Source organism: Coffea arabica, chromosome 8e (assembly GCF_036785885.1).
Source record: "Coffea arabica cultivar ET-39 chromosome 8e, Coffea Arabica ET-39 HiFi, whole genome shotgun sequence".
NCBI lineage: Eukaryota > Viridiplantae > Streptophyta > Magnoliopsida > Gentianales > Rubiaceae > Coffea > Coffea arabica.
In genome coordinates, this window is record NC_092324.1 from 5,473,507 (window position 1) to 5,499,571 (window position 26,065).

General features: G+C 34.8%; 3 protein-coding genes across 4 annotated transcripts; 2 read left to right on the top strand and 1 right to left on the bottom strand.

Moving 5' to 3' along the window:
* The first annotated feature begins 2,783 nt into the window (after positions 1–2,783).
* Positions 2,784–14,658, top strand: LOC140012893 (MOB kinase activator-like 1A). The gene is made up of 7 exons (XM_072061383.1): positions 2,784–2,941; positions 9,972–10,020; positions 10,567–10,675; positions 11,275–11,368; positions 12,940–13,073; positions 13,211–13,374; positions 14,359–14,658. Exons 1-7 carry the CDS (start codon positions 2,919–2,921, stop codon positions 14,431–14,433), a joined length of 648 nt encoding a protein of 215 aa, XP_071917484.1. The 5' UTR covers positions 2,784–2,918; the 3' UTR covers positions 14,434–14,658.
* Positions 14,659–17,081: 2,423 nt separating this feature from the next.
* Positions 17,082–21,544, top strand: LOC140012923 (growth-regulating factor 4-like). Its single transcript, XM_072061502.1, has 5 exons — positions 17,082–17,466; positions 17,589–17,952; positions 18,848–19,226; positions 20,718–21,187; positions 21,307–21,544. Exons 2-5 carry the CDS (start codon positions 17,694–17,696, stop codon positions 21,312–21,314), a joined length of 1,116 nt encoding a protein of 371 aa, XP_071917603.1. The 5' UTR covers positions 17,082–17,466; positions 17,589–17,693; the 3' UTR covers positions 21,315–21,544.
* On the bottom strand, positions 20,341–25,204 carry LOC140003786 (cadmium-induced protein AS8-like). Of its 2 annotated transcripts, XM_027225208.2 has the most exons (5): positions 25,051–25,204; positions 24,356–24,602; positions 23,435–23,710; positions 22,488–22,521; positions 20,341–21,453 (listed from the first exon to the last, which is right to left on the bottom strand). In XM_027225208.2, the coding sequence occupies exons 2-4, from the start codon at positions 24,594–24,596 to the stop codon at positions 22,508–22,510; spliced, it is 531 nt and encodes a 176-aa protein (XP_027081009.1). In that variant the 5' UTR covers positions 24,597–24,602; positions 25,051–25,204; the 3' UTR covers positions 20,341–21,453; positions 22,488–22,507. The 2 variants fall into 2 exon arrangements, with proteins under 2 accessions (XP_027081009.1, XP_071917605.1); XM_072061504.1 differs by lacking the exon at positions 22,488–22,521.
* Positions 25,205–26,065: the final 861 nt, after the last annotated feature.

A 26,065-nucleotide genomic window follows, 5' to 3' on the forward strand; every position in this document is an offset into this window, starting at 1 on the left:
TTGTTTGCCTCTCTTTTATTTTTTAGGTGAGAAGTTTTCTTTTAAAGAAACTAAACATACGCATATCTCAAATCTCCTCCTCATTCTTAAATTAGATCAAAGACCTAAACATTCCAAATTAAATTTAATAACAAGATTTGGTATTGAATGCACTCATATAGTGTTACTGAAAACAAATAGCATATGTTGACCACCTCTAATAAAGAAAAAAAAACATGCAATTTAGGGTAAATCTAATCCACCCTTTTTTGATTCATTTTAGGCACATTTGTTATTCATTTATTAGAACATTATGCATCTCCCATTTCCAACCGGATTCAATTTGGCATTATTGAGGTAATTTTATGAGCTTGAGGGGCGTAAAGAAATTGCTTATTGAATGTTTGGTTTGAACTCAGTCAACACCTAGTCAGACTTAAATATCTCTGGTTAGCTTTTATAGTTATGTGAATTAAAAGATACTCGACTTATAGATTAGTTAAGCCTAGTAATATATATTTATGTATTTTATTTTTTATAGTATTCATTAAAGTAAAAGTCTATTTTATCATTAAAAAATTTTATATTTTTTAAAATTTTATTTGAGCTCAATTAGGCTTAAAATTTAAGATTGGCAAAAGTCAAACCTGAGTTCAGCTTTGAAGCTAGTAGATAGACTGGGGGTGCGTTTGATAAAACTGAAATCTAAAATTTGAAATCTGAATTCATTAAATTATTGAATTATTAAATATTAAATCTAATGCATTTGAGTATATCATATTTAGTGATAAGTGAATATCTTATCACTTAATTTTCGGAGCAAGTTTTGCCTCGGAGATTCAGTGTCACTTAATTAATTCAGATGTTCAATTTTTGGTTATCAAACGTATCTGAACATGTTAAAATCTGAATCTATTAAGTTTACGGATGCGTTTGATAAAATTAAAGTTTGAAAACTGAAATATGAAATCTGAATCTATTAAGTTATTGAATTGTTAAATATTAAATCTAATACATTTGATTATATCACATTAAGTGATAAGTGAATAATTTATCACTTATTTTTAGAACAAGTTTTGTCTAGAAGATTTAGTGCAACTTAATTAATTCTGATGTTCAATTTTTGGCTATCAAATGCATATGAACATGTTAAAATTTGAATCCATTAAGTTTACTGATGTGTTTGATAAAATTGAAGTCTGAAAACTGAAATCTTAAATTTGAAATATGAAGTATGGATCCATTAAGTTATTGAATTGTTAAATATTAAATCTAATACAAGTTGAGTATATCACATTCAGTGATAAGTAAATAACTTATCAATTTTTTTTGGGAGCAAGTTTTGTCTAGGAGATTCAGTGCCATTTAATTAATTTAGATGTTCAATTTTTTGTTATCAAACGCATTTGAACATGTTAAGATTTGAATCCATTAAATTTAAGTGTTGAATTGGATTATCAAACAGGGCCTCTGAGTAGGAGTGTTTATACTTTGGAAAAAAAAAAAACAGCCGAACCAACCTAAATTAGATTTCAGAATTCAATAATTTGGATTTCAGGAAAACCAATTGATATCCAAACTTTATATTCAGTAAAACAGTTTGGGAATGGACGCTGAAATTGAATTCCTCTTGATTACCGGTCGAATTCCCAAACTACTAATAATAATATTTTTATTTATAATTACAGACTTAGTACTTAATATTTGTTGAGTTGTCTAATAAATAATGCAGAAGTTTTAGTCATTGTATTGGTTGGTCTGTTTTTAGCATCAGTTTGATCATTTTTTGTACTTATTGACCGTGATGACTGATGAATTAAGATGTACAAGGATGACTAATATAGTTACATAATATTTCCAAGAATTCTTACGTACAGGATGTGTTTGATTGAAAAATTCAGATATTTTATCGAATTAATTGTTTTCCGGCCAAAATTTAATTACCGAAATTCAAACTTTCAAATAGAAGTTTGGACAATGATCGCATGTTGGCTTTGGAGGAAAAAAAATAAAAATAATTGAATTTTTTAAATTGAATTCTCAATTACCGATAGATAACCACCCCTAATTCTGGCTCAAGTAAATTTGTTCAGCTCAACTCAATTAAGCCAAATTCAACTCGATTCAGTTAGTTTACCGTCGATATATTTGTTAAAAATAAAAAATAAAAAAGCTGGTGGGAAAATTGATCTAATTGAACAATATAAGGAGCAAACTAAAAAATAAAAAAAAAACATTTGTTTGGATACCATATTATTTCAAATAATATTTCGCTTGCATTATAAACATATTTTCTAACTCAACTTTTTATATTTTTAATTATTTTTTTATCTCACATATATCACATCATAAAAAATGTTACAGTAATTATTTCAAATAATATTTTAAATAATACTCTATCCAAACAAATCTCTGTTTTTGGGAATATTTTTAAAAATTTTTATTATAGTAGTGTATATGAAAAATTTTTATTATAAATATTTTTTAAAATATTTGATATTATATGAATAAAATATTTTTAAAATTATTTTTATTGATGTATTATTGTAACATCGTATTTAAAATACTTGTTTTTAAAAAATGCCTTGTATTTTCCAGGAAGCATAATTAAACAACATCCGATTTTCTCTGATACTACGGTTAACAGTGGTGTTGTTGGATGCTAAAGTGAGTGCATGCCAGCTTTTTCTGACTCTTTTATGATTGTAGTCCAACACATGTACAGTACACATCATTTCTGCCATCATCACAGGCCCCGTGTACCGCTGCCCACCCCTGCCCGCTATTATTTCCCTTTCAACACTATAAATACCCAATTTCCCCTCCATTCCCGGTCAGTTCTTTCTTTCTGCCCGCCCCCTTCCTTCACACTTCCTTGAACGATCAAACCAGAAAATCTTTCTTCTTTCTCTCTTTCTTTTTCCCTTTATTTCCCAGCTATGAGTCTCTTTGGGCTTGGCAGGTAAGCATGAAAAAGAAGTGTATAAATATTTGTTTGTTATTTTCAATTCTGTCGAATTGTTTTTGTTTCGAAATTGATCATTATGTGTTTTCTTTTGTGTGTGTTTTTGGTATATGATTCTTGATGATCAGATCTATTGATTTGGGATTTGTTAAATTTGTTGAGATGGGTTTTGAGCTATGTTATCTGGGTTTTATGCATTTTGATTGATGATTGTGGTTTTGCATTGTAATATCAGGATGATGACAAAGTTTCTTAATTTGGCTGTTTCAGCTCTGAATGTTGAAGAAGAGCCGAACAAACTAATTAAGAGGAACTGTATTTCGATATAAAATGCTTTTGCATAAATAATTATATCTAAATTTGGCTGTTTCAGCTGTGAATGTTAAAGATGAGTTGAAAATGCTATTTGAGAGGAACTGTATTTCTAAAGCATGTCTATAAGTTATGGAAAATACACAAAATGTTTTTGCATAAATAACACATGCATGTACATTTGCATAAGTGCAGTAGTGGTTGTGCCAGGATTTCAAAAAGATCCTATAGGGGGTGCTTCTGATAGCATTCTTAATGTAAATTTTTGATTGACTACAGTGAAAAATTTTCTTAACTAGAATTAAGTTTACAATTTGATACTCCAAAACTGGTGGCTTAAAATCGGCTATAGAGTAATGTTGAAGCATTTGACTGTAGTGTGATGAAGATGATAAGTCCCTATGATTCCTTGTAACTGGAATGCTGAAATAACCATGGAAACAGGTGTACCCAAGTAGTGCAATTCTGCATAAAAAAGAAGATATGAAGTATGCTTATCAATTTTGTACAAGGAACCAATTTCAGTTGATGGTAGGACTACTTTAAAGTCTTGAACTTGGATGCTGGGGTCGCTCCATCTGCCTTCTTACCCCCCATTCCCAACCTCTGAGGGAAAAAGAAAAAGGAAAGTGGAAAATTTAGTGGTTCTTCTGGTGACTGCTTTGGAAGTTGAAGCGTCGGGTTTAGAAGAAGCAGCAATGAGTTTGTTGCTCTCAAGAAATGGAGGGGTACTAGAGTGAAGTTGATTATTTGTCATTGTAGGTACTAGGTTGTCGGTGCTTAATGTATGTAAGGAGTGCATCTGTTGCTAATGCTGGCATCCATTCAGTTTCTATACGAAAAACACCATTCATGACCATACACCTGTGCAAATTGGGTTGGTTAATGGACATGTTATCTTTTCCCTAAACCAGATTGGTTCGTAATATTTAAGTTTTGGGAAGTAGGTTGAATTTGTGTCATAGTGTTGTTAGTTGACAACTGTTAGATACTGCACAATGGCAGACATGCTTTCCTGTCAACATATGATTGTCACTTCTTATTTTGTTGGATAAAGAAAAAATCGTTATGGTGAGAAACAAAAGCAGTCACAAAATTTGATGGTGAGAAATCCTTATATAGAAAAGCTAAACATGCTAATAAATTCTATTCACTCACAATTGAAAGTTTACAAGCTCCTAGATGGAGAAATTTGTTTTTTTCCTGATTTTAACAAGTCTGTGTATTGATTGAAAGCTTTTACCTCTAAGGAAACTTTCAATCTGCTGATCCTATCACAGATTTAGGATAGGCATTAGATATTAAAGTATAAAAATGTATTGCTTTAAGAGAGAATGAAGAGCAGTGGTTTTTAGTGAAGAACAAGGGATTTTAAAAGAGTTATTTAATCTTTATTTGGACTCCAACAATAAATGAAGAAAATGTATCTTTATGTAGATTTACATAAATTGTGTCAAAGATCCTAACGTAAAAATAATTTTTCTTTAGTATGAAAAGTGAAGATGTCATATTTCTCATTTATAAGATCCTAAAACGAAGGGTACTAGAGTGAAGAAATGGAGGGTACTAGAGTGAAGTTGATTATTTGTCACTGGAGGTACTAGGTTGTTGGTGCTTTGTATACGTATGCGACTTGATTTAAGTACATCTGTTGCTAGTGCTGGCATCCGTTCAGGTTCTATACAAAAAACACTGTTCATGAAAATACATGTGTGCAATTGGGGTTGGCTAAGGGGCATGTTATCTTTTCCGTAAAACGGATTGGTTCATAATATTTAAGTTTTGGAAGTAGGTTGAATTTGTGTCGTACAATTGCTCTTTTGGAACAATCATTGGCATTAGTGTAAGTGGGTTATATAGGATTCAGGATGGAACAACATGAATTCAAATGCGCTCTGTTCCAAATATGGCAAATTGAGTACATTTGATTTCAGGCTGTTCCATTCCGACTCTTATATGGCTTACTTACATATGCAGAAGGTCTTAAAAGGTTGTTCGTCACAGCCATGTCTTATCAGCCATTTGACAGAAAATCAAATAGTTTAAGAAGTTGTGGTTTTTAGTACAAATGAAAGTTTACAAGCTTCTACATGGAGAAATTTTTTTTTTCCTAATTATAACAAGAAGCTTTTACCTCTTAAGGAAACTTTCATCTGCTAATCATATCACAATTTGGTATAGGCATTAGATATTAAAGTATAAAAATGTTTTGCTTTAAGAGAGAATGAAAAGTAGCAGTTTGAGTGAAGAACAAGGGATTTAAGAGAGCTATTTAATCTTTTTTTGGACTCCAACAATATATGAAGAAAATATTTCTTTATGTAGATTTACATAAATTGTGTCAAAGATCCGAACCCAAAAATAATTTTTCTTTAGTATGAAAAGTGAAGATTTATTGTTTCTCATTTACAATATCCCAAAGCGGAGGATACCAGAGTGAAGTTGATTGTTTGTCACTATAGGTACTTGGTTGTTGGTGCTTGATATATCTAAGCAACATGTTTTAAGTGCATCTGTTGCTATTGTTGGCATTAGTGCAGGTTGTATACAAAAAACTCCATTCTTGACCGTACATGTGTGCAAATGGGGCTGGCTGATAGACATATTATCTTTTTCCTAAACTAGTTTGGTTCATAGTGTTTAAGTTTTGGATTGCAACATGATGGAACAACCATTGGCATTCTTGTAAGTGTGCTATACAGAAGTCAGGTTGGAACAACATGAATGCCAATGCACTCTCTTGACAAACTACTCCACATATGGCAAGCACATTGGTATTCAGATTATTTCACCCTGATACCTATACGGGTCCACTTACATATGCAGAAGGTGTTAAAAGGTTGTTCCAACACAGCCATATCTTATCAACAATTTGATAGAAAATCAAATAGTTTAAGAAGTTATGATTTTTAGTACAATTGAAAGTTTACAAGCTTCTAGATAGAGAAATTAGTTTCTTTCCTGATTTTAACAAGAAGCTTTTACCTCCAAGGAAACTTTCAATTTGCTAATCGTATCACAGATTTGGGATGGCATTAGATATTAAAGTATACAAATGTTTTGCTTTACGAGAGAATGAAGAGCAGCAGTTTTTAGTGAAGAACAATGGATTTTAAGAGAGTTATTTAATCTTTATTTGGACTCCAACAATAAATGAAGAAAATGTATCTTTATGTAGATTCACATAAATTTGTCAAGGATCCTAACCTAAAAATAATTTTTCTTTAGTATGAAAAGTGAAGATTTGTCGTTTCTCATTTGCAATATCCTAAAATGGAGGATAGAGTCAAGTTGATTATTTTTCACTATAGGTACTAGGATGTTGGTGCTTGATATATGTAAGCTGCTTGTTTTTAGTGTATCTATTACTAGTGTTGGCATCCATTCAGGTTCTATACAAAACACACCGTTCATGACCATACATGTGTGCAAATGGGGTTGGCTAATGGACATGCTATCTTTTCGCTAAACCAAATAGGTTCGTAATATTTAAGTTTTGGAAGTAGATAGAATTTGTGTCGTACTGTTGCTTTCTTTACAACATGATGGAAGAACCATTGGCATTCATGTAAGTTGGCTATATAGGAGTCAGGTTGGAACAACATGAATGCCAATGTGCTCTCTTTACAAATTGCTCCAAATATGCAAATTAAGCGCATTGGTATTTAGGTTATGCTACCCTGATACCTATATGGTCCACTGACATATGCAGAAGCTCTTAAAGGTTGTCCCAACGCAGCCATGTCTTGTCAACAATTTGATAGAAAATCAAATAGTTTGAGAAGCTGTGATTTCTAGTACAATTGAAAGTTTACAAGCTTCCAGATGGAGAAATTTGTTTCTTTCCTAATTTTAACAAGAAGCTTTTACCTCTAAGGAAACTTTCAATTTGCTAATCATTTTTTTCATTAGCCATTAGATATTAAAGTATAAAAATGTTTTGCTTCAAGAGAGAATGAAGAGTAGCGATTTTTAGTGAAGAACAAGGGATTTTGAGAGAGCTATTTAGTTTTTATTTGGACTCTAACAATAAATGAAGAAAATGTATCTTTATCTAGATTTACATAAATTGTGTCAAAGATCCTAACCTAAAAATAAATTTTCTTTTATGCAAAATGAAGATTCATTGTTTCTCATTTGTAATATCCTAAAACGGAAGGTACTAGAGCGATGAAATGGAGGGAGCTAGAGTGAAGTTGATTATTTGTCATTGTAGGTGCTAGGTTGTTGGTGCTTGGTATATGTAAGCAGCTTGATTTAAGTACATCTGTTGCTAGTGCTGGCAGATCATACATGTGTGCAAATGGGATTGGCTAATGGACATGTTATCTTTTGTCTAAATTGAATTGGTTCTTAATATTTAATTTTTGGAAGTAGGTTGAATTTGTGTTGTACTATTGCTCTATTTACAACATGATATAACAACCATTGGCATTAATGTAAGTGGGTTATATAGGAGTCAGGATGGAACCGCATGAATTCAAATGCGCTCTGTTCCAAATAGGGCAAATTGGGTACATTTGATTTCAGGTTGTTCCATTCCGACTCTTATATGGCTTACTTACATATGTAGAAGGTCTTATTCGTCACAGCCATGTCTTATCAACCATTTGACAGAAAATCAAATAGTTTAAGAAGCTGTGATTTTTAGTACAAATGAAAGTTTACAAGCTTGTACATGGAGAAATTTGTTTTTTTTTTCCTAATTATAACAAGAAGCTTTTACCTCTTAAGGAAACTTTCAATCTGCTAATCATATCACAAATTTGGTATAGGGATTAGATATTAAAGTATAAAAATGTTTTGCTTTAAGAGAGTGAAGAGTAGTGGTTTTAGTGAAGAACAAGGGATTTTAAGAGTGCCATTTAATCTTTATTTGGACTTCAACAATAAATGAAGAAAATGTATCTTTATGTAGTTTTACATAAATTGTGTCAAGGATCCTAAACTAAAAATAATTTTTCTTTAGTATTAAAAGTGAAGATTTGTCGTTACTCATTTCCAATATTCCAAAAAAGAGGATACTGGGTTGAAGTTGATTATTTGTCACTGTTGGTACTAGGTTGTTGGTGCTTGATATATGTAAGTAGCTTGTTTTAAGTGTATCTGTTGCTAGTGCTGGCATCCATTCAGGTTCTATACAAAAAACACTGTTCATGACCATACATGTGTGCAAATGGGGTTGGCTGATGGACATGTTGTCTTTTCACTAAAGCAGATTGGTACATGATATTTAAGTTTTGGAAGTAGGTCGAATTTGTGTCGTATAGCTGCTCTCTTTACAACATGATGAAACAACCATTGGCATTCATGTAAGTGGGCTATATAAAAGTCAAGTTGGAACAACATGGATGCGAACGTGCTCTCTTTACAAAGGGCTCCAAATATGGCAAATTGAGCACATTTGCATTCAGGTTATTCCACCCTGATTCCTATATGGCCCACTTACATATGCAGGTCTTAAAAGGTTGTTGAACACAGCCATTTCTTATCAACAATTTGACAGAAAATCAAATAGTTTTAGTAGTGATTTTTAGTCCAATTGAAAGTTTACAAGCTTCTAGATGGAGAAATTTGTTTCTTTTCTAATAAGAAGCTTTTACCTCTAAGGAAACTTTCAATCTGCTAATCATATGCCAGATTTGGCATAGGCATTAGATATTAAAGTATAAAAATGTTTTGCTTTACGTGAGAATAAGGGCAGTGGTTTTTAGTGGAGAACAAGGGATTTTAAGAGAGCTATTCAATCTTTATTTGGACTCCAACAATAAATGAAGAAAATGTATCTTTGTGTAGATTTATATAAATTGTGTCAAAGATTTTAACCTAAAAATAATATTTCTTTAGTATGGAAAGTGAAGATTTGTCGTTTTTCATTTACAATATCTAAAACGTTGGCGCTTTTGGGGATATGCCTGTTGATGTCACATACAGTTTTAAAGGCTATTCCAATTTAGCCTATCTAGCAATTTCCTTAACTATTGTAACATGGTGGTTTGTGCTTCTAGAAGGAGAAAATACGGAGAACATGATTATTGGTTCCAGAAGCTCGGACATGTTCAGTCTGTTTTGCTGTTGTGGTTTATGTAGATAGGAATAGCTGTTATAAAGGGTCAATTTTGGAAGTATCATTTATGTTGTAAATGTTGACAGGGGAGGTTAGCGTAGTTTCATAAGTTAAAGGAAGATGTAAGCAATCATTATTAATTTCAAGAGGTCATAAAATTACTTTCTGGACAGCAACTATTCTATGCAAAGGAAAAGGTAATTTAAGTGTTTGTAATTGTGGACAGGGTTGATGGTTTAGCCCTTTGATGCCCATTTCATGAATTTTGACAAGGTGCTCACTTGATTAATGTGTTAAAAAGGAGAATGTTGAGCACTAAAGGATGTGAGAGGAGAGGATTTTGGAATTTATAAAATTTCATCGTATCATTTTAGATGTAAAGATTTAAAACCTTAGAATAACTGTTTGACAATTTTGAAAGAATTGGGCTTGAAACTATGTTCTTCTTCATTTCCTGATAAAGTGTGCTTAAAATCTAGAGGATTGCTTGTATATCAAGGCTGGAATTGAAGGGCAGCGGCACTTTGATTCTGAAACCTATAATTGGCCTTAGAGTTGAACATATTCTTAATATTTCTCCATTTAACATGTCTGGTTGCTCATTGGATGCATAAATTTCATGATGCCTAACTTAATTTTGATGAGCAGGAACCAGAGGACGTTCCGCCCCAAAAAAAGTGCACCCTCGGGAAGTAAGGTGCTTTTCTTTCTTGTATTGTCACTATATTTCTTATTTGATCTTTGTTATTGTGCTAGTGGTCCTGTCCGTTATTACTTCATTTGTCCAGGATATAGCTTATCTCACTTGTTTAATATCGTTAGTTTGATCAGGCATGCATCCTTTGTATTTTTTTTCTTCCCTTTTTTAGTGGACTTTGCTTTGCCTTCTACTTTTATCAATCTTTTGTCCACCTTTTCGTTTCAGCCTGCCATTCTTGTGAGGACTTTTAAATGGTCATGGCAGATGATGAAATGATGCCTGTATGCTTAAGTTTTTATAGCTTCTCAGTAACTCCAGTGGGGTAATGCAAAGTAAATTTGATGAGTTGCAAGTATTAAAATGCAATAGATGTATTGAATTTGATCATAAATATAGGGTTTAATTGTGTGACGAACATAAAGTTCAGAACAGCAAAGTTATCATTGACAACTTTCGGTGTCTGATAGTGATTTCAATTATGCTGCATGCCAATACACAAAATGAGTTCTCATGCATCTTCTTTTCTTATATTTTCTGTTGCAGGGGGCACAGCTGAGAAAGCACATTGATGCTACTTTAGGTAGTGGAAACCTGAGAGAAGCTGTAAGGTTGCCACCAGGAGAAGATATTAACGAATGGCTCGCTGTTAACAGTACTCTCTTACTTTCTTATATTTTTTCCCCTTTCACTACATGTTCTTGCTATTATTTAGCGAAGATGTCACATTTACATAATTGTCAAAATTGTCTGCATCACATGACAAATTCTAGAGAAAGAAGTTGGCTGAGAAGCAGAATTAACTTTTCAGTTGTTGCTGTTTTTCATTGAATGCCATCAAGATACCTTGCCTTCCTTCATTTCACCTTTTTCTTTAAGAAGCCAGACAATATTAACTCACTCTACAAATTTCTGTTACTTTCGTATAGGCTTCAGTACTTTCACTTGGAATGTTTCTTCCATCACTGTTTATTTGGTGCAAGTGCACGATCTTATTGCAATATACATAAAAATTATAAATAAAGCTAAAGATTTCGAGTATGTGAATGAGTTACACATCAAAACAATGTGAAAAGATGTGTTCTCCCGTATATATTGCAGAAACAGTTTACTATTTATTAATCAATCTACTCTTTGAAACTTTCCATTTTGCCACTTCATTGGTGGAAAGTTTCTTGCATAACATTTATCCTGCAATCACTTTCTTTTTAGGAATGAAACTGAGTGGGTGTTACTTGGTTTCTTAATCTCCAGCTGTAGATTTCTTCAACCAGGTGAATCTGCTTTATGGCACTCTTACAGAATTCTGTACGCCAGAGAATTGCCAAACAATGACCGCTGGCCCTAAGTACGTTCTTCTTATCAAATTGTGTTGATGTTGCTTCTCTAAATAATTGTCTACAAGGTATGATGCCATGTGCTCTGTGCCAAAAAAACTATGGCTCTTTCAAATTACAGAAATATTTATTATAGACTGCATTGTGCAGATATATGCATTAAAAGTATCTGGCCTAGTTTGACTTTATCAATTAATCAGTATGTCTTTTCATTTTCAACCTGATGACTCTTGGCCGAACTTATAATGAATTTCCTGACCTTTTCCTTCTTACGCCTTATCACTGTGGTACAAAGTTCCTACCTGGGGGTCATGTGTTCAGGGTTGATATAGATTTTGATATTTATAGCTTTTGGAACTTTACATTACTCATCAGAGAACAATATACTCTACTCAACTTGGAAAACTTTGTGAGATGGGTGGAGATAATCTGCTTGAAGCGGTCTATTAAACTTTGTGAGATGGGTGTTGATAATCTGCTTGAAGCGGTCTAATTCTTGGATTAGGTCTATTTCACGTGTTATCGTTGAAACAGGTTTTTAGATCTTTTCAGAGTTCCTAGTTTTCTTTTACAAGACAAAATAGATCTATCTGATAGATAAAGTGGCTGGCCTGCTTTCACACTGTTTTTATTCCATCATCTAAGCTTCTAAGAGCCGCCCTGCCTAGTTATTTGAATAAAAGACTTGGGAGATGCTCTATTTCTCATAACCTTGGTACACAAGTTCAATTCTCATGATGGGGGGAATTGAGAAGTACATATAACATGGTTAAAGTTTACATTCTGATGGAGTGTCTGTACATATCAGCATAGACTTATGGACGGATTTTCTGGTATGAGGTGCCTCAGTGGTCCATCTTCACTTGTTTGTATTTTATTGGTGGCTTTGCATGCCATTATCGTGATGCACTTTTGGAAATTCTAACCAACTGTGACACAAAAAGTCTCATGTATTGTATGAACAAAAGAGATTCAGTTTCATACCTTTGGAGTGGGGTTTCTCGTTGAGTTAGTATTTTGTCTAGATTTTGTTGTGTAACTGAGTCATCCTGGTTTGATTCTTCAAGCATATATTGTCTGACATTTGTTCAAGTGTCTGACCTCGTTGGCAGATCCTTTATCCGCTTATCACTTTGCTGAATGAACTAAGAGCTTGGCAGCATTTTAATAATGTAAGATGCAAGATTTGTCAATTACTGAACTTCTTGCGATAAATCTCTTGAAGGAGGTTCAGATACATTTCCAGATGTTTCTGATGTGTTTAGTAATTGTTGTATGATGGTAGTACATCTCCAATTTTTTTATGTATGGAACAAAGATGCTAATGGTTGAAAAAATAACTTTTACAATAGATCTTTTGGTTAACAGTTCCATTATCTTGAAAAGTACTTTCAATCATGTACAAACATTGCAAAGTTGCTATTCTTCTTTCAGGAGATGTTGATTAGAAAACAAGTAAATAAGACATTATCTGTATATAGATCTTCTTTGCATTAGTGGCAACAGAATTTCTTCCAATTCTTAGGAGTACTATGTTTTAGACATATGACTATCTTTCTGACCAGCAGATAAAATCCTTCAGGTATGAGTATAGATGGGCTGATGGTGTACAGATCAAGAAACCTATTGAAGTTTCAGCGCCAAAGTATGTTGAGTACCTCATGGACTGGATTGAATCTCAGTTGGATGATGAGTCCCTATTTCCTCAAAAGCTTGGTAGTAACTTCTCATTAGTTTTAAAGCTTCATGCTAATTCAAAATTGAGATAGGGAAGGTATCCACTCTTTATTTGTCAGGTGCAATAATTATCTGTCTGACCTCGGTTTATTACTTTTTATTTTTTAATGTTATAGGTGCACCATTTCCTGCCAACTTCAAGGATGTGGTGAAGACAATATTCAAACGCCTGTTCCGTGTATATGCACATATTTATCACTCTCATTTTCAGAAGATTGTGAGTCTTAAGGAGGAGGCGCATCTAAATACTTGCTTCAAACATTTCATTCTTTTTACTCATGTAAGTACATATTGCTCTTGGAATCTTAGTCAAATCCATGGATATTGAGGAAAATGTGCCTCTCTTAAAGCTCCTAAGAAATTGTGTCATTAGTCCATCATTGCGCGATTTTGTACCTTTTTAGCCATCTTGCTTTCTTTTTTCCTTTGGCTTTGAGTTTATTTGCTTTTCACTATCTTATTTTTACTTTTGCTATCCGGATTAATGAAATTGTTTCAAATTTTGCTGTCACTCCTTGATTTCATATGCATTGCCCAAACTATATAGTGAACTTTGATAATGAAGCCTCTATCCGTGCATCTATATATCTGTTATGAGACAACTGTCAGCTCTGGTTAAGTTATTGTGATGAAATAATTGAACTGGGCACGAAGATGGAACTTCCTTTGGCCGTCAAAGAGTTTACTCTGGGAGACTATCTATGATTGAAGTTAATCTTGGAGACAGTCTATGACTCTATCCTTAAGAAACTATGTTCAGATGGTTGTTTTAATTGTCACTTTTTATATAATCAAATTTATTTTACTGATGATATTTTCTTCCTTCTGTGTCCTTTTTCTTTTTAACTGCTTAATTCGTTGCAACTTACTGAAAAAAAGTCTCCAAGCTCTTGGGGCGTACAATATGTATAGTTCTTGCTTCAAACAAGTGGTGAAGTTGGATATAAATGCTTAGGCAGCGTATTGGCATTTGATTCGGAGTAACGTACAGAGTCCTATTATGGGATAAAGATGGTGGAAACAGGATTTCCTTGATTATTGTTTTAGATTCTTGAAACGTTGTAGTTACCTAGCTATGCCATTGCATCCGTACTTTTTCTGAGATATCCATTTTCTACATTTTTGGCTGAATCTTATTGTTTGTTCTAATTTAAGTGATTGTCAAATAGCCAAGTTTTGTTTTTCCCTGCATCAATTCACTTAATCCTATTGTCGCACATTTATAATAGAAGGTTTTGTTGATGAGGTCTTCTCTGGTATGCAGGAATTTCAGCTGATTGACAAGAAGGAGCTGGCTCCTCTTCATGAGCTTATAGAGTCCATTATTGTCCCTTACTGAACATTTTTTACATTTTGTCTGTTAAACTGACTTTGCTTATGGAAACAGTGATACTTCTATGTTGAGAATGTGAAATAGTGTTGTCTTAATACATAATGAGAAGTGTCCCGTACAGAACATTTTTTACATTTTGTCTGTTAAACTGACTTTGCTTATGGAAACAGTGATACTTCTATGTTGAGAATGTGAAATAGTGTTGTCTTAATATATAATGAGAATTGGGTATCTGCTGTATCATTTTAATTTCTGTCCGGATTATTTCCATGCAAATTCTTTCTTTCGGATTGTGAAGAGGGATTTAGAGCTACTAGATGTCCTTTTATCTTAATTAATATACACAAATGTCTCATGAATTTCCCTAGAAAATGGATGGTTGTGTAATAGTTCTGTCCTAAAATTTGTTAGAAGAGGGGCAATTAGAAGAAGTCATTGGGGCTGTTGGGCAGTAGATTTTATCTCTGCAATTGTCTGTCCTGTACATCCAAAACCTCAGCTGCCTGCACATTTCTCATGTGAGTTTACACTCCATTTTCTGATCTAGAAATCATTTTCATGAAGGATGTGGTAATGAATGGTTCTTGCTTTGATACTCTCCCTGAATCAGTTTGAGGAAGATGTATAACAACTGAATTGTTGTATAAAGATGAGTAGTTGATGGTTTATTACATGGTCCATTAGGAAAATTCATGACATCGTGACTAGGATCCTCTCCAAATGGGGTTTTTTTGAGAGAATGGGAGGATTTTCCATTTATACTTTCTTTTTGAAGTGAGTCATACCTTGCTGGCTAAACATCAAAATACCATCTGTCATGTTCCTTTCTTGCTTCACTCAACACTGGTTACCTTCTTCCATCTTGTCTAAATTGTACATTCTCAAACCTTACCATTTCTATGCAAGGTTCTATCCTACTATTACCCTGCCTTATCTTTACAGTCTGTAAAGAAAATACCATCAACTTTCCAACTAGGATAAAAGTGTACCAACAACAGTTCCCAAAATCTAACTTCGTTGGTAGGTATATTAGTCAGTTGATTGTGAGGTTATCACAGTGATTCGATTCTCAAGTCATTTTCTTTTTTTTTCATAGTGATTCGATTCTCAAGTCCTTTCTTTTTTCTTTCACCTACACGGTTAGTGATTCGATTTTCAAATCCTCTCTCTCTCTCTTACCTATAAGGTTTATAGTATTTAAAAACAAATCAGTAAAGCGTAAAGTGTATAAAATCTGCACGAGTCACACCGTCATCTTAGATCTTAGCCCAAATTGCACATTAATAGCAACCAAGTAAGCCCATCCCACTCAAATTGCAGGCAGGCATGAGTGCAAAAGCAAGAGTTTTGGGCCTGTCTAGCATCTAAGCTCAATTTTCTCCTACTGTCACAATTCCTCTTTTATATTCCTTTAATTTGGTTGTCTTTTTCATGTTCGATCTAAAGTAGTAATAAATTCTAATACCTTTCATTAACTTTCATAAAAGAGAAAAAAAAAAAAAAAGGACCCTCATCATTTGTTCATTAAAGAATCTTGATTTATCTTTCCTGAATGGAATTTTCCCCGCCATTCTTCTGATAAAATAATTCGACAACATGTGAGAATTGAGAACTTTCATTGTCATGACTCATGAGCTGATGGGTAGATGGAATTTTGCTGCATCATCTGTCCTTTTCACCCTTTTACCTTATCAAAGAAAAACAGAAGTATCACTTCAAAATTTACCATGCAAAAGACAGAGGTATATATAGCTAAAAAGAAAAAGGAGATTTGTAGGGATAAACTTCATGCCAAAGTTTGCCATTGCACTGCTGCCATAATACAGTCACATGAGGTATCTAACATCATTTGCCTTTGGTCACAACAAGACATAATGTACTGCCTCCTCTGACCACTCAAAGCCAACCCCCTTTGCCCCCACCTCTGACCACTTTCTTACATCACCCACTGCTCCCTCTGATCTCAACATCCTTACCATACCTAAACCTTTTTCATTAACATCCTAAATCTCTTTGCATTCCTTTTCTTTTCCCTATTTCTTCCTTCCAAAAATTGTTCTTTTATTCTACTATATAATTTTGTTCATTTTTCAAAAACTCAGCAATTTGACAAAAAAAAGGAGGAGAAAAAGATCATATGGACAACACCTTACCCTTTTCCTCCTCCTATATATATGTCCTTTTTTTTTTTTTTTTTGCTTTTTAAGTTATTATTCAACTCTGTCGTACGTATGCTTTTGCTGTTGAATTACAAGCAAAAGCTTCCTCATTTTTTAATAACTAGTAATGAATCACCAAATTATTTTTAATTTTCTAGGTTACTTTGTCAATTAGCATTTATGTTTGTGATACATGGACTATTTTGACCTTGTTATTCGATGTACTTGTACTAGTTTTTCAAACAAGTGAATTCTTGTCTGAATTTTAACAATAAAAAATCTCCACAATTTTATTCATTGCTTTAAGACTAAAGGGGAAGAAATAGGTGCCTCTAAACATTTTTAATAAACTCAACCCCTCATTATGAAGTTATATCTTAAAAGAGAAAAAAAAAACAGAAGAAAAAACCAGTGAGAGTGAGAGTTTCTTTTGAACACTATCATCTTCCTTATGAGTTAAAAAGACAACTGTAGAGACTCTAAACACAATCAAAACTTATCATTAAGCCAAAAGACAAAGAATAAACCACTGTTACTACAACAGAAAAGAGAAATCTTGCCACAGAACTTAAACAAATATGTCAGCTCAAATTGTACTTAACAAACAACAAAAGCCAGCAACAATCCTTTCCCCTCACTCCTACTCAGTACTCGCACACACACATTTCCCACACTACACATACTGCACACACTGCAAACACTCAAACACACTGCTCTGCTGCTGTGAGAGAGAGAGAGAGAGAGACACTTGCTGTCTTGCAAAATCCTCTCCTTTACTTTTTGGGGTTTTCCCTCAGCTTTTCAGTTTTCCCCTCTCTCTCAATCTCTATCTACTGTACCCACCATGTTTGCCCAAACCCTAGATCTGTCCCCCTTCTAGGTAACCCCCCAGCCACACACAACACACACTTCCACACCTTCATCGACACACACTGCTGCTTTCTCCTTCTCTCTCTTTATATGTAAATTATTCACTATTTTTTTTAATCTTTCTTATTGCAGGTAGCTTTTTTTCTTACTTGGGAAGTTAAATAAAGCAAAAAGAAGAAAAGGGTCTTCATTTTTTCGCCTTTTTTTTGTTTTTTGGGGGTAGGGGGAGGTGGGGGGATGAGTGGGACGTCATCGACGTCGGTGGTGACGGTGGCTTCTGCAGGAGGGGGAGGGGTGGGGGAGGGGGTGGGGGTTGGTGCGGGTGGAGGGTGTTATTATCGGCCACCGTTCACGGCGGTGCAGTGGCAGGAGCTGGAGCATCAAGCTATGATATACAAGTATTTAAATGCTGGCTTACCTGTTCCTCCAGAGCTTGTTGTCCCTATCCGCCGCAGCTTTGAAGCCCTTTCTTCTCGCTTCTTCCATCATCCTAGTTGTATGTTTACACTGCATGTTCATCAACTTCTCTATATTTTTGTGCGTGTACATGAGGTAGTGTGTGTATATATTTGCAGCTAGCTAGCTAGTTAGCTCCGGCGATGAGGTGGCGGTGGCTGCAGCATCTAATGCTAAGGGTTTGAACTTGATTTGTAGGCGGATTAATGAAATGGGGTCTTTTTTATTTTTATGTGTTTTTGGGTGTTGGAGTTTTGTTCCTTCTCGTATACTTACTGAATATGTTTAAGGTTTTCTTGTAGTAGTGACTGAATTTATGAATTTTTTTTTCTTTGTGGAATGAAGTATCCTATAACTTTTAGTTGGGTGAAAAGCTTAAGTTTTGACATAACCTGAACAATGTGCTGTATATCACTTCTTTCTCTTGAAGGAATGGTATGAGAGAGGGAATGGTATGAGATCTTTGCGAATCTTTACATACCTCTGTTTCTTAAGTTTTGTGAGTTTGGGTATCAGGAATGAGTTCATTTGTACTGGACGTGAATTTTGTTTGTGGATAATCTGAAACGAGTAGGGTGCATAATCAGGGATTATTTTGATTTTGTTTGCCATCGTGGAGAATTTTTTGGGTTAGGCTTATTGGAATGAACATCTAGATTATCTTTTTGATTGCGGTGCAATTTGGTAGCACACACTTCGTTTTATGTTTTCTTTCTTATCTTTTTAATATAGTGGGATGATTTCAGGTATGCAGGGTTCAGGTTGTATGTTTGTGTATTCTGCAAAATTGTTAAACTAAGCATGCCCTTTCTTCCCCAGAATTGCTTTTGATGGTGGCACTTGGCCTACTTTAATGTGGTCTTGCTTATAGGTTAGAATTTCAATTCCTTTCTGCTATTTGCTTTCAAATGTTAATCTTAGATTGTTATGTGCAGTGGGCTATTGCTCCTACTATGGGAAGAAATTTGACCCAGAGCCAGGTAGGTGCAGGAGGACAGATGGGAAGAAATGGAGGTGTTCTAAAGATGCTTATCCGGACTCCAAGTATTGTGAGCGGCACATGCATCGAGGCCGCAACCGTTCAAGAAAGCCTGTGGAATCTCATTCTGCTTCGCAGTCCTTGTCAACTGCGATGCCACACATGGCTGCTGGCAGCAGCAGCAGCAGTGGAATCTTCCAAAATAGTGGAACTGGAAGCTTCCACAATATGCCCTTGTATTCTGTTGCTAACTCGGAGGGTCTGTATTCCGGAAGCAATGTAACAAAGTTTCAGCTTGAGCCTGTGTCATATGGGGGTGATAATAAAGAATATAGGTAACTTGGTGATGCATTGCTTTGTACTCATGATAGTCTTTATTATATAGGTTACTCCATTCTTTTGGTATGTTAATCTCTGGAAATGGCAGTAATCATTGCTTTCTGAACCTATGAGGATCTTTGTTTGCTGAAATGCAACTTATTATTGTGCTGTGTTTTGCTGTCAATATAAATAATATACAAATGTATACGTCAATATGGGGTGATTCTTCTGGGTTGAGATGGAGAGGAGATGCAGGATAATTGAACTTGGTAATCTCTTTAATTGCTCTGGATTGTTTTGTTGTCCCATCTCACATGTTGCTTAGATAGTTTTCTCTTAGAACTATTGAAGCTAGCCTTTGAGATGGGCTGAGAAAGATGATAAATTTTATTTCAAGATACATATCCTTAACCTAACTGCATAACTTCACCACAGTATTACATTTCATCCTGTCACTAAGCTGCAAGATCCTAAACTTCAGCAGAGTACCGCATTTCATCGTATGACTGAGCTGCAAGATCCAAGTATATCAAAATCTGTAATTGGATATCAACTTATCGTCTTAACAGGAAAAAATTTTAAGTGTTGTTTTTAGTTAGTTTGGTCTAATTATTGTAAGATATGTATAACTTAAAATGCAGGAAAGGAGAAGAATAAGGAAATGGAAAGGAGAAGAGTGGCTTATATTGATGCATTCAATGCATTTGGCTCCATCACCAAAAGAAATTTTGCTACTCTTTTGGCGGAACATAATGTTTTCTGGTATTTAACTGAAAGAACAAAGGAGACAGTTTTGTATTGTTGGGCAACATCTCATTTAGACATTTGCATGCATCTTTTAGTTATGCTTGTGATTGGTAAACTTGATTAAAAAAGCCTGCTAGGTGCACTGATCCTTGAATGACTTGAGTGGATTACATTTTTCCTTTGCTAGGGCTACGTTTTAATTTTTTTTTATATTATTTTTTTATTATTATAATTTTTTCATGGTTCAAATTCGATATATAGACGATTTTGGTAAAAAGTGAAGCTCCCGATTTTGGCTGTACATCATGCGCTTGAACTTTATAGTCCATGCAACAACATTTGGTGGAAAAAATAATTCGGTGGGATTGATGTCTCATTAGGTTGCTTGATCAAAGTGCTACTTTTACAGAGATGTTTTTGTTCCTTGTATCAGTTAGGAGTACAACAAGGAACGCAGGAATCAGTTAGAAGTACAGCAAGGGAGGCACTTGAATATGATAATAAATACTCCCAATAGCACGCCTATGCTAGAAAGGTTTACTAGTGATAGATTTGAGAGGAATTGATTTGGGGACAGTTCCCTTGAATGCTTTGGAAGGATGGATGGGTACTTTTGGTAAATTTATCTCGGGTCTTTATGCGGAATTGACTTAAAACTGTTTAATTCTTTTTGTTGGTCCTGTCTCTTGCAACTGAATTGAGTTGAGCAAACTTTTGTCTGAAGTAGGATGAATGACTAGAGAGATGTTCCGTTGCAGGTATATCCATGGACTGACTCCTGATGCAGATCAGCATAATTTCTCTCCAGAAGCTTCCGGAAGTGTGGGAAGTCTTGGAGTAGGATCTGATGTAGGTAATACTTGGCGTCTACTTCCATCCCAAGTTCCATCGAGCCCCATGCTGAAATCTAAAAGTGATGCACATACACTGGGTCACTCCTCCGATCTGCATATTGCTCATGCTTTTGATCCCATGATGGATGCTAGACTGTCGAAACAGCGGCAGCAACATTGCTTCTTTGGCAGTGAGATTGGTTCCCCTGGGCCAGGAAAGCAGGAGCCGCATTCTATGCGTCCTTTCTTCGATGAGTGGCCTACGACTAAAGAATCGTGGTCCAATCTCGATGATGCTGGATCAAACAAGAATTCATTTTCTACAACCCAACTATCTATATCCATTCCAATGGCTCACGCTGAATTTTCTTCAAAGAATTCTCGTTCCCCAGATGGTGAGGAATTCTCTTCTTGGACAAAACATGACCTGCCACGTCTATGATTCCTTACTAAAGTCTTGTATCGTTCTGATCATACAAATTCTTAGAACTCCCTTTATTTGTGTTGCTCGCAGATGCTTGAGGAAGCTGTCTCTCGGAATAACTCCAGTCAACTGATGATGATGATGATGTTTTTTGTGTACTATTTACTTGGTTTAAGGTTCAACACCTTTGTCTTGCGTTGACTTCATGTCATCCCTTTGGTTGGCTACCGACATTCTCTGAAAAGGAAAGTAGGTTTGTTGTAAAATGAAATACATGCAAAGTTTCGGATCCAGAATAAAAGCATTTTATGGCAGTTTTTTCCCAGAATGTGTTTCATTCCTTCAGTTTCTGTTTTGCTGGTTATTTGCCAAAATTATTAGCAAAAAGCCAAACGTGTTGGCACTGATCTTGAAATGTCAGGTCCAGTCTTGAGCAGCAAATCATAACATGCAACTGCTAAATTTGATTAGTACAGTGTTTCTTGATGTACCGTTCATTTTATTTTTTCTAGTTTCAGTGAAATTCTTTCCCAGCTACTAGCATTCAGTACTTGCATTTTTTCACTTCTTTGTCTTCTTCAAAGATACTGAAGATTACCAAACCAATGGTCTTCCAACATAAGGGTGGAGTACACAAGGCTACGGTACCAAGAAAAGAAGGGGGATATGGATGGAGATGGAAGAAGCCGGGGAGAGAGAGGAAAAAACGAAAAAAAGATAAACATTACAAGTAAATAGTCACTTAAAAAACAAGCATGAACTATTCATCATGCGACTAGAAGGAAAGTTGCATATCCCAATTTTTTTTTATTTTTCTCCTGATGTACCAAGGTGTTTCGTTTATATAGTTGCCTCCCAACAATACCCTCTACTTATTTAAAAAATTCCTGTCTTTTTCATGAACCTAACAAGCAGTAGTAGATAACTAGTGCAGCAGACTGATAGAGTTCTTTTTGATATTCAGGAGACAATAGTCACTCAAATTATACAACTAGTATGATGTTTTGTGATAGAACCGTAACTGTGAAGAATGTACTAATAAATAATAGATAAATTTCATCGATCCTGCATTGAGCCCTTCTTGTAAATTAGAGACTCATGGGACAAGAAATTGAGCCCTAATGTCTCTGTGTCATAAGTTCACAAGTGCACTTTTAGACTTGTCGTGAAATAAGTACTGAAAGTGTTATGAAAGATCAAAAATGAAAACTGCCAATAAGTGTGCTTGGATGAAAACGTCTAATCTGCAATGACAATGATACAAAACATACCACACTCTTTGGGGTCTCTGTCATTCTTTTGAACCTGCAAGTTTAGGATTGATTTTCAATATTCTGAATCTGTTAACAGAAAATAAACATCTGAATAGCTGTAGTGAATGAGTAGTTTGCCATGTAAGAGTATTTGCATGACACTGCTGGAGCATGTCCAGAATTAGCATTTTAGTAGTTTACCACATGCTGGAAAATAGAATGGCCTTCGAATACCTATAGCTTGAGTGCCTTTGTCTCGTGTCTGGTGAGTGCAGGGTGGAGCTACAGTTGGGGCGATTGCCCCACTGACCCCATTGGAGTATCTTAATATGGTAACATATATAAAATTTTCTGAAGGTTTATGTCTAATTGTCCCCGCTGCCTACTCATCCAGTCAGGCTACAGAGACTTTCAAGTATATCAGTGGGAGGAAGGATCATTCGGAACCAAAGAAGTCTACTCACGTCCCAGTGAACCATGATCTTCTTTTGTCTCATGGTATAAACACGTTATGGAAGGGAGGGTCATTTACTCAAGTATTGCCTTTTTATTGGAAATTTTAGGAAAAAAAAAGTTCGTGGGTTTTAGTAGTGTTTCAAAATTATAGAAGTCGGTGGTTTAATAGTCATCACATTACTAGCAAAAGTTGCTCGACTAGAGTTATTCAGCATATCATTCATTCTTAAGCTTATATGGCATGCCAAAAAAGGGGACAGGGGGAAGAGATACAACATGTATAATCGTAGAAAATCTTGAATAAAAATGAAAAGAAAGAGGATTGTAGAAATTTAATTAAAACCAGAAGCAACAGATAATGATCCCTTTAGTCAAAATAGAAGTGCATGTTATAAAACCAATTTACTAAGGTTCAAGTGAAAAGTTGATTTTCTAGTTAGTGAATATAACTGTAACATACACAGTCATCACAGGTTATACAAAAACTCAAGTTGACAAGAACAACACACCTTTGTGCGGAGGAAAGAAGTGACTCCTGATTCTTTGTAGCTCGTTCATCATAGGTGTTGAGCTGGAAAAAATTGCGTTTTTCACATTAGAAATGTCCAACATGTTCTCTAAAGGATTTCTGATTCCAAACCCTGGCAACATTTGACTTCCTTTCTGTTGCAATCCAGGGATAGTTCCTCTTAAGTTAGACCAACCATCCCCTGCAACATTTTTCATGCTACGTACACTATTTGATTCAGCAATCCCCAAAGCACCAGTTCTAGCGGCCACAAAAGCTACAGAAACAAATAATCAGATGGTAACTATGGCATTCAACAAGTCTGAAGTCCGTTATCATAAACAACAATTAAGCATCATTTTCTCACAACCCAACAGAGAAGAATGACATCTAACCATAGAGTATCAGCTTAGAAATGTCCAGTTGTATTATACCAATCAATTTAAATAGTAATACAAATACATAAAATATATATAGAGTGCTGATACAATTTACCATGGAGAAGCATCAGGAACCATTATAGGGTTACAAGTGCTCTCTCATACTCATAGTATCGAGGATCTATTTTCATCTGCTTCAGCTCTTTCCAAACATACTGTTGTAACTGCCATTCATAAAATTGAAGACGCTCTTTCAATTTTCATAGTATTCAAGAGCACGAAAGATGATTTGGGAAACAACTTTCTAGCAGCTTTACAGAATTTGTTTTTCCACCGTAAATTAAGCTAAATACAGCGCTGAGTTGCAAAAGAAAACACGTTAAACAGCTTCTAACTATCCAAAAAGCATCAATCAATTGTTCCAAGCATATCCGCAAAGACTTTAGCAGAACATAAACCTAATGCATTCCCACAAGGGACAGTAGTGCACTGCACCAGTGATACATATAAATGACTTTCATCAAAAAAATCGATTAAGGTACCGTTGTAAGGAAGTGTGTAGACATAATTAGCCGGAAGACCAATGCCGATACCGGCAAGAGTGATCCCAACACAAAATCCAGCACCACAACCAGCACCAACATAACCGATCACCTCAGGACCAAAACCAGGTCCCCATCCAACACCACAACCAATACCTAATCCCATGCCCCAAAAGGCTCCTAATGTTGGATGCACTGGATTCCACCGCTGATATCTTCTAAACAACCCCTTGATGATCATTTCCGCCTGCAATCACAACTTTATCAAGAACCACCAAGAAAAAATACTGTAAAAAAGATTCTTTTTTTTCTTCAAGAAAAAACAGAAAACTCTCAGAAATAAGTGCAATATCACATTACCTTAAACAACAACCCAATGCAAAAAGAGGAGAAAAATTTTTGAATTGGGATTTTAACTGCTTTTTCACTGAACCCACAATCAAAATCTTTTCTTTTTCACTTTCTCCTTCTTTTCACCTTATTTAAAGATGTGGGTTTGCATCACATTTTGTAGATTAAGGAAAAAATTTTGACATTGCAGAATCTCCAAATTCAATCAAATAGTGTTCAAGTATTTGCTTTTAGCTCAACTTGAATTAAAGAAGCATAAAATGCAGGAAATTTACAGCATTAATGGAACTGAGAAAACAAAATTGAACAAAGAATGGAAAATATTTGCATAAATTGAAATTTACCGCTGAAGAGTGGGGACCGAAGAAGTTGGAGAAGCGCCAGGAGCCAGTAGCTGTTGGAAGTTGGGACTTGGGGAGAAGTTTTGAAATTGATAAAATAATCTGGGATAAATTAGGAGAGGAACCGGGGCGGAGCTTGAGGCGGCCTTTAGCTTCATCTGTGATGGATAGTGTTGGACCCACTTCAAAATTCCAACAAAATACTTTAATCGAAAAATTGGAAGATAAATGAAAAAAAGAAAAGTTAAAAAAAATGGAAGAGGGAGAGAAATAAATGTGTTTTTTTTTTCTAATTTTTTTTTAAGTAGATGAAGGGTAGGATTTAAGAAGCGAAAAGGGGGGGGAATTAGAAATACGGTACTGCTGTTGATTTTTTTTATAAATAGAATGATTCTATACTATGCATTTCGTAATTAGATTCTAGTTTTATTTGCTAATAATAGAATCTTTTTATTTAGTGAATCAATGTTACTTCTGAACATGCGTCATTCATACCATTCATCATAGTCTCTTTCGGGTGTGAATTTTTATGATTTTATTTGATTTATATACTAATATTGTATACATTAGCACCCTTACATGCATATTGTATATATAAAAAATAAAATTCAAATTTACATTGAAATTATGTGACATGCATCTAATGCAATAGTATATAAGATTAATTATTTTTATCTTCACGTCTACTCATTTCGACTTTTTTTTTTATCTAAATCATTTTCTAGAAAAGGAAAAATTAAAAAAGAAAGTTGTAAAAGTTGACATTTTTTTGCCTATGATGCATCAATTTTAGAGGGGATGGAGATCCTTTTGAATTCCATAGTTGTTTAAGGAATGGTTCCCAAATGTCCCTCCCCGTCACAAGGGCGGGGAATTAACACGTAGGATTGGTTGTCTGCAGACATGAAGTCAAGCATCTAGAAGAGCGCCTTCAGGATTCCAATGGGTTGGTAAGCGTACAAAGGACCACGCCTTCAAGAGCCTAAGGTTAAAGGCGCTCAATGCAACATATGTAATG

What these genes read in the sequence shown, in the direction of transcription:
- LOC140012893 (XM_072061383.1), top strand. Translation starts at nt 2,919, where the DNA reads ATGAGTCTCTTTGGGCTTGGCAG. An exon ending in CGAATGGCTCGCTGTTAACA is followed by an intron (nt 10,676 to 11,274) that starts GTACTCTCTTAC and finishes CTTAATCTCCAG; the next exon opens with CTGTAGATTTCTTCAACCAG. An exon ending in ATTTCATTCTTTTTACTCAT is followed by an intron (nt 13,375 to 14,358) that starts GTAAGTACATAT and finishes TCTGGTATGCAG; the next exon opens with GAATTTCAGCTGATTGACAA.
- LOC140012923 (XM_072061502.1), top strand. Translation starts at nt 17,694, where the DNA reads ATGAGTGGGACGTCATCGACGTCGGTGGTGACGGTGGCTTCTGCAGGA. An exon ending in CTTCTTCCATCATCCTAGTT is followed by an intron (nt 17,953 to 18,847) that starts GTATGTTTACAC and finishes TGTTATGTGCAG; the next exon opens with TGGGCTATTGCTCCTACTAT. An exon ending in GGTGATAATAAAGAATATAG is followed by an intron (nt 19,227 to 20,717) that starts GTAACTTGGTGA and finishes GTTCCGTTGCAG; the next exon opens with GTATATCCATGGACTGACTC.
- LOC140003786 (XM_072061504.1), bottom strand. Translation starts at nt 24,596, where the DNA reads ATGATCATCAAGGGGTTGTTTAGAAGATATCAGCGGTGGAATCCAGTG. An exon ending in CTACACACTTCCTTACAACG is followed by an intron (nt 23,711 to 24,355) that starts GTACCTTAATCG and finishes TTGTTTCTGTAG; the next exon opens with CTTTTGTGGCCGCTAGAACT. An exon ending in CTTCTTTCCTCCGCACAAAG is followed by an intron (nt 21,454 to 23,434) that starts GTGTGTTGTTCT and finishes TTTCCTTTTCAG; the next exon opens with AGAATGTCGGTAGCCAACCA.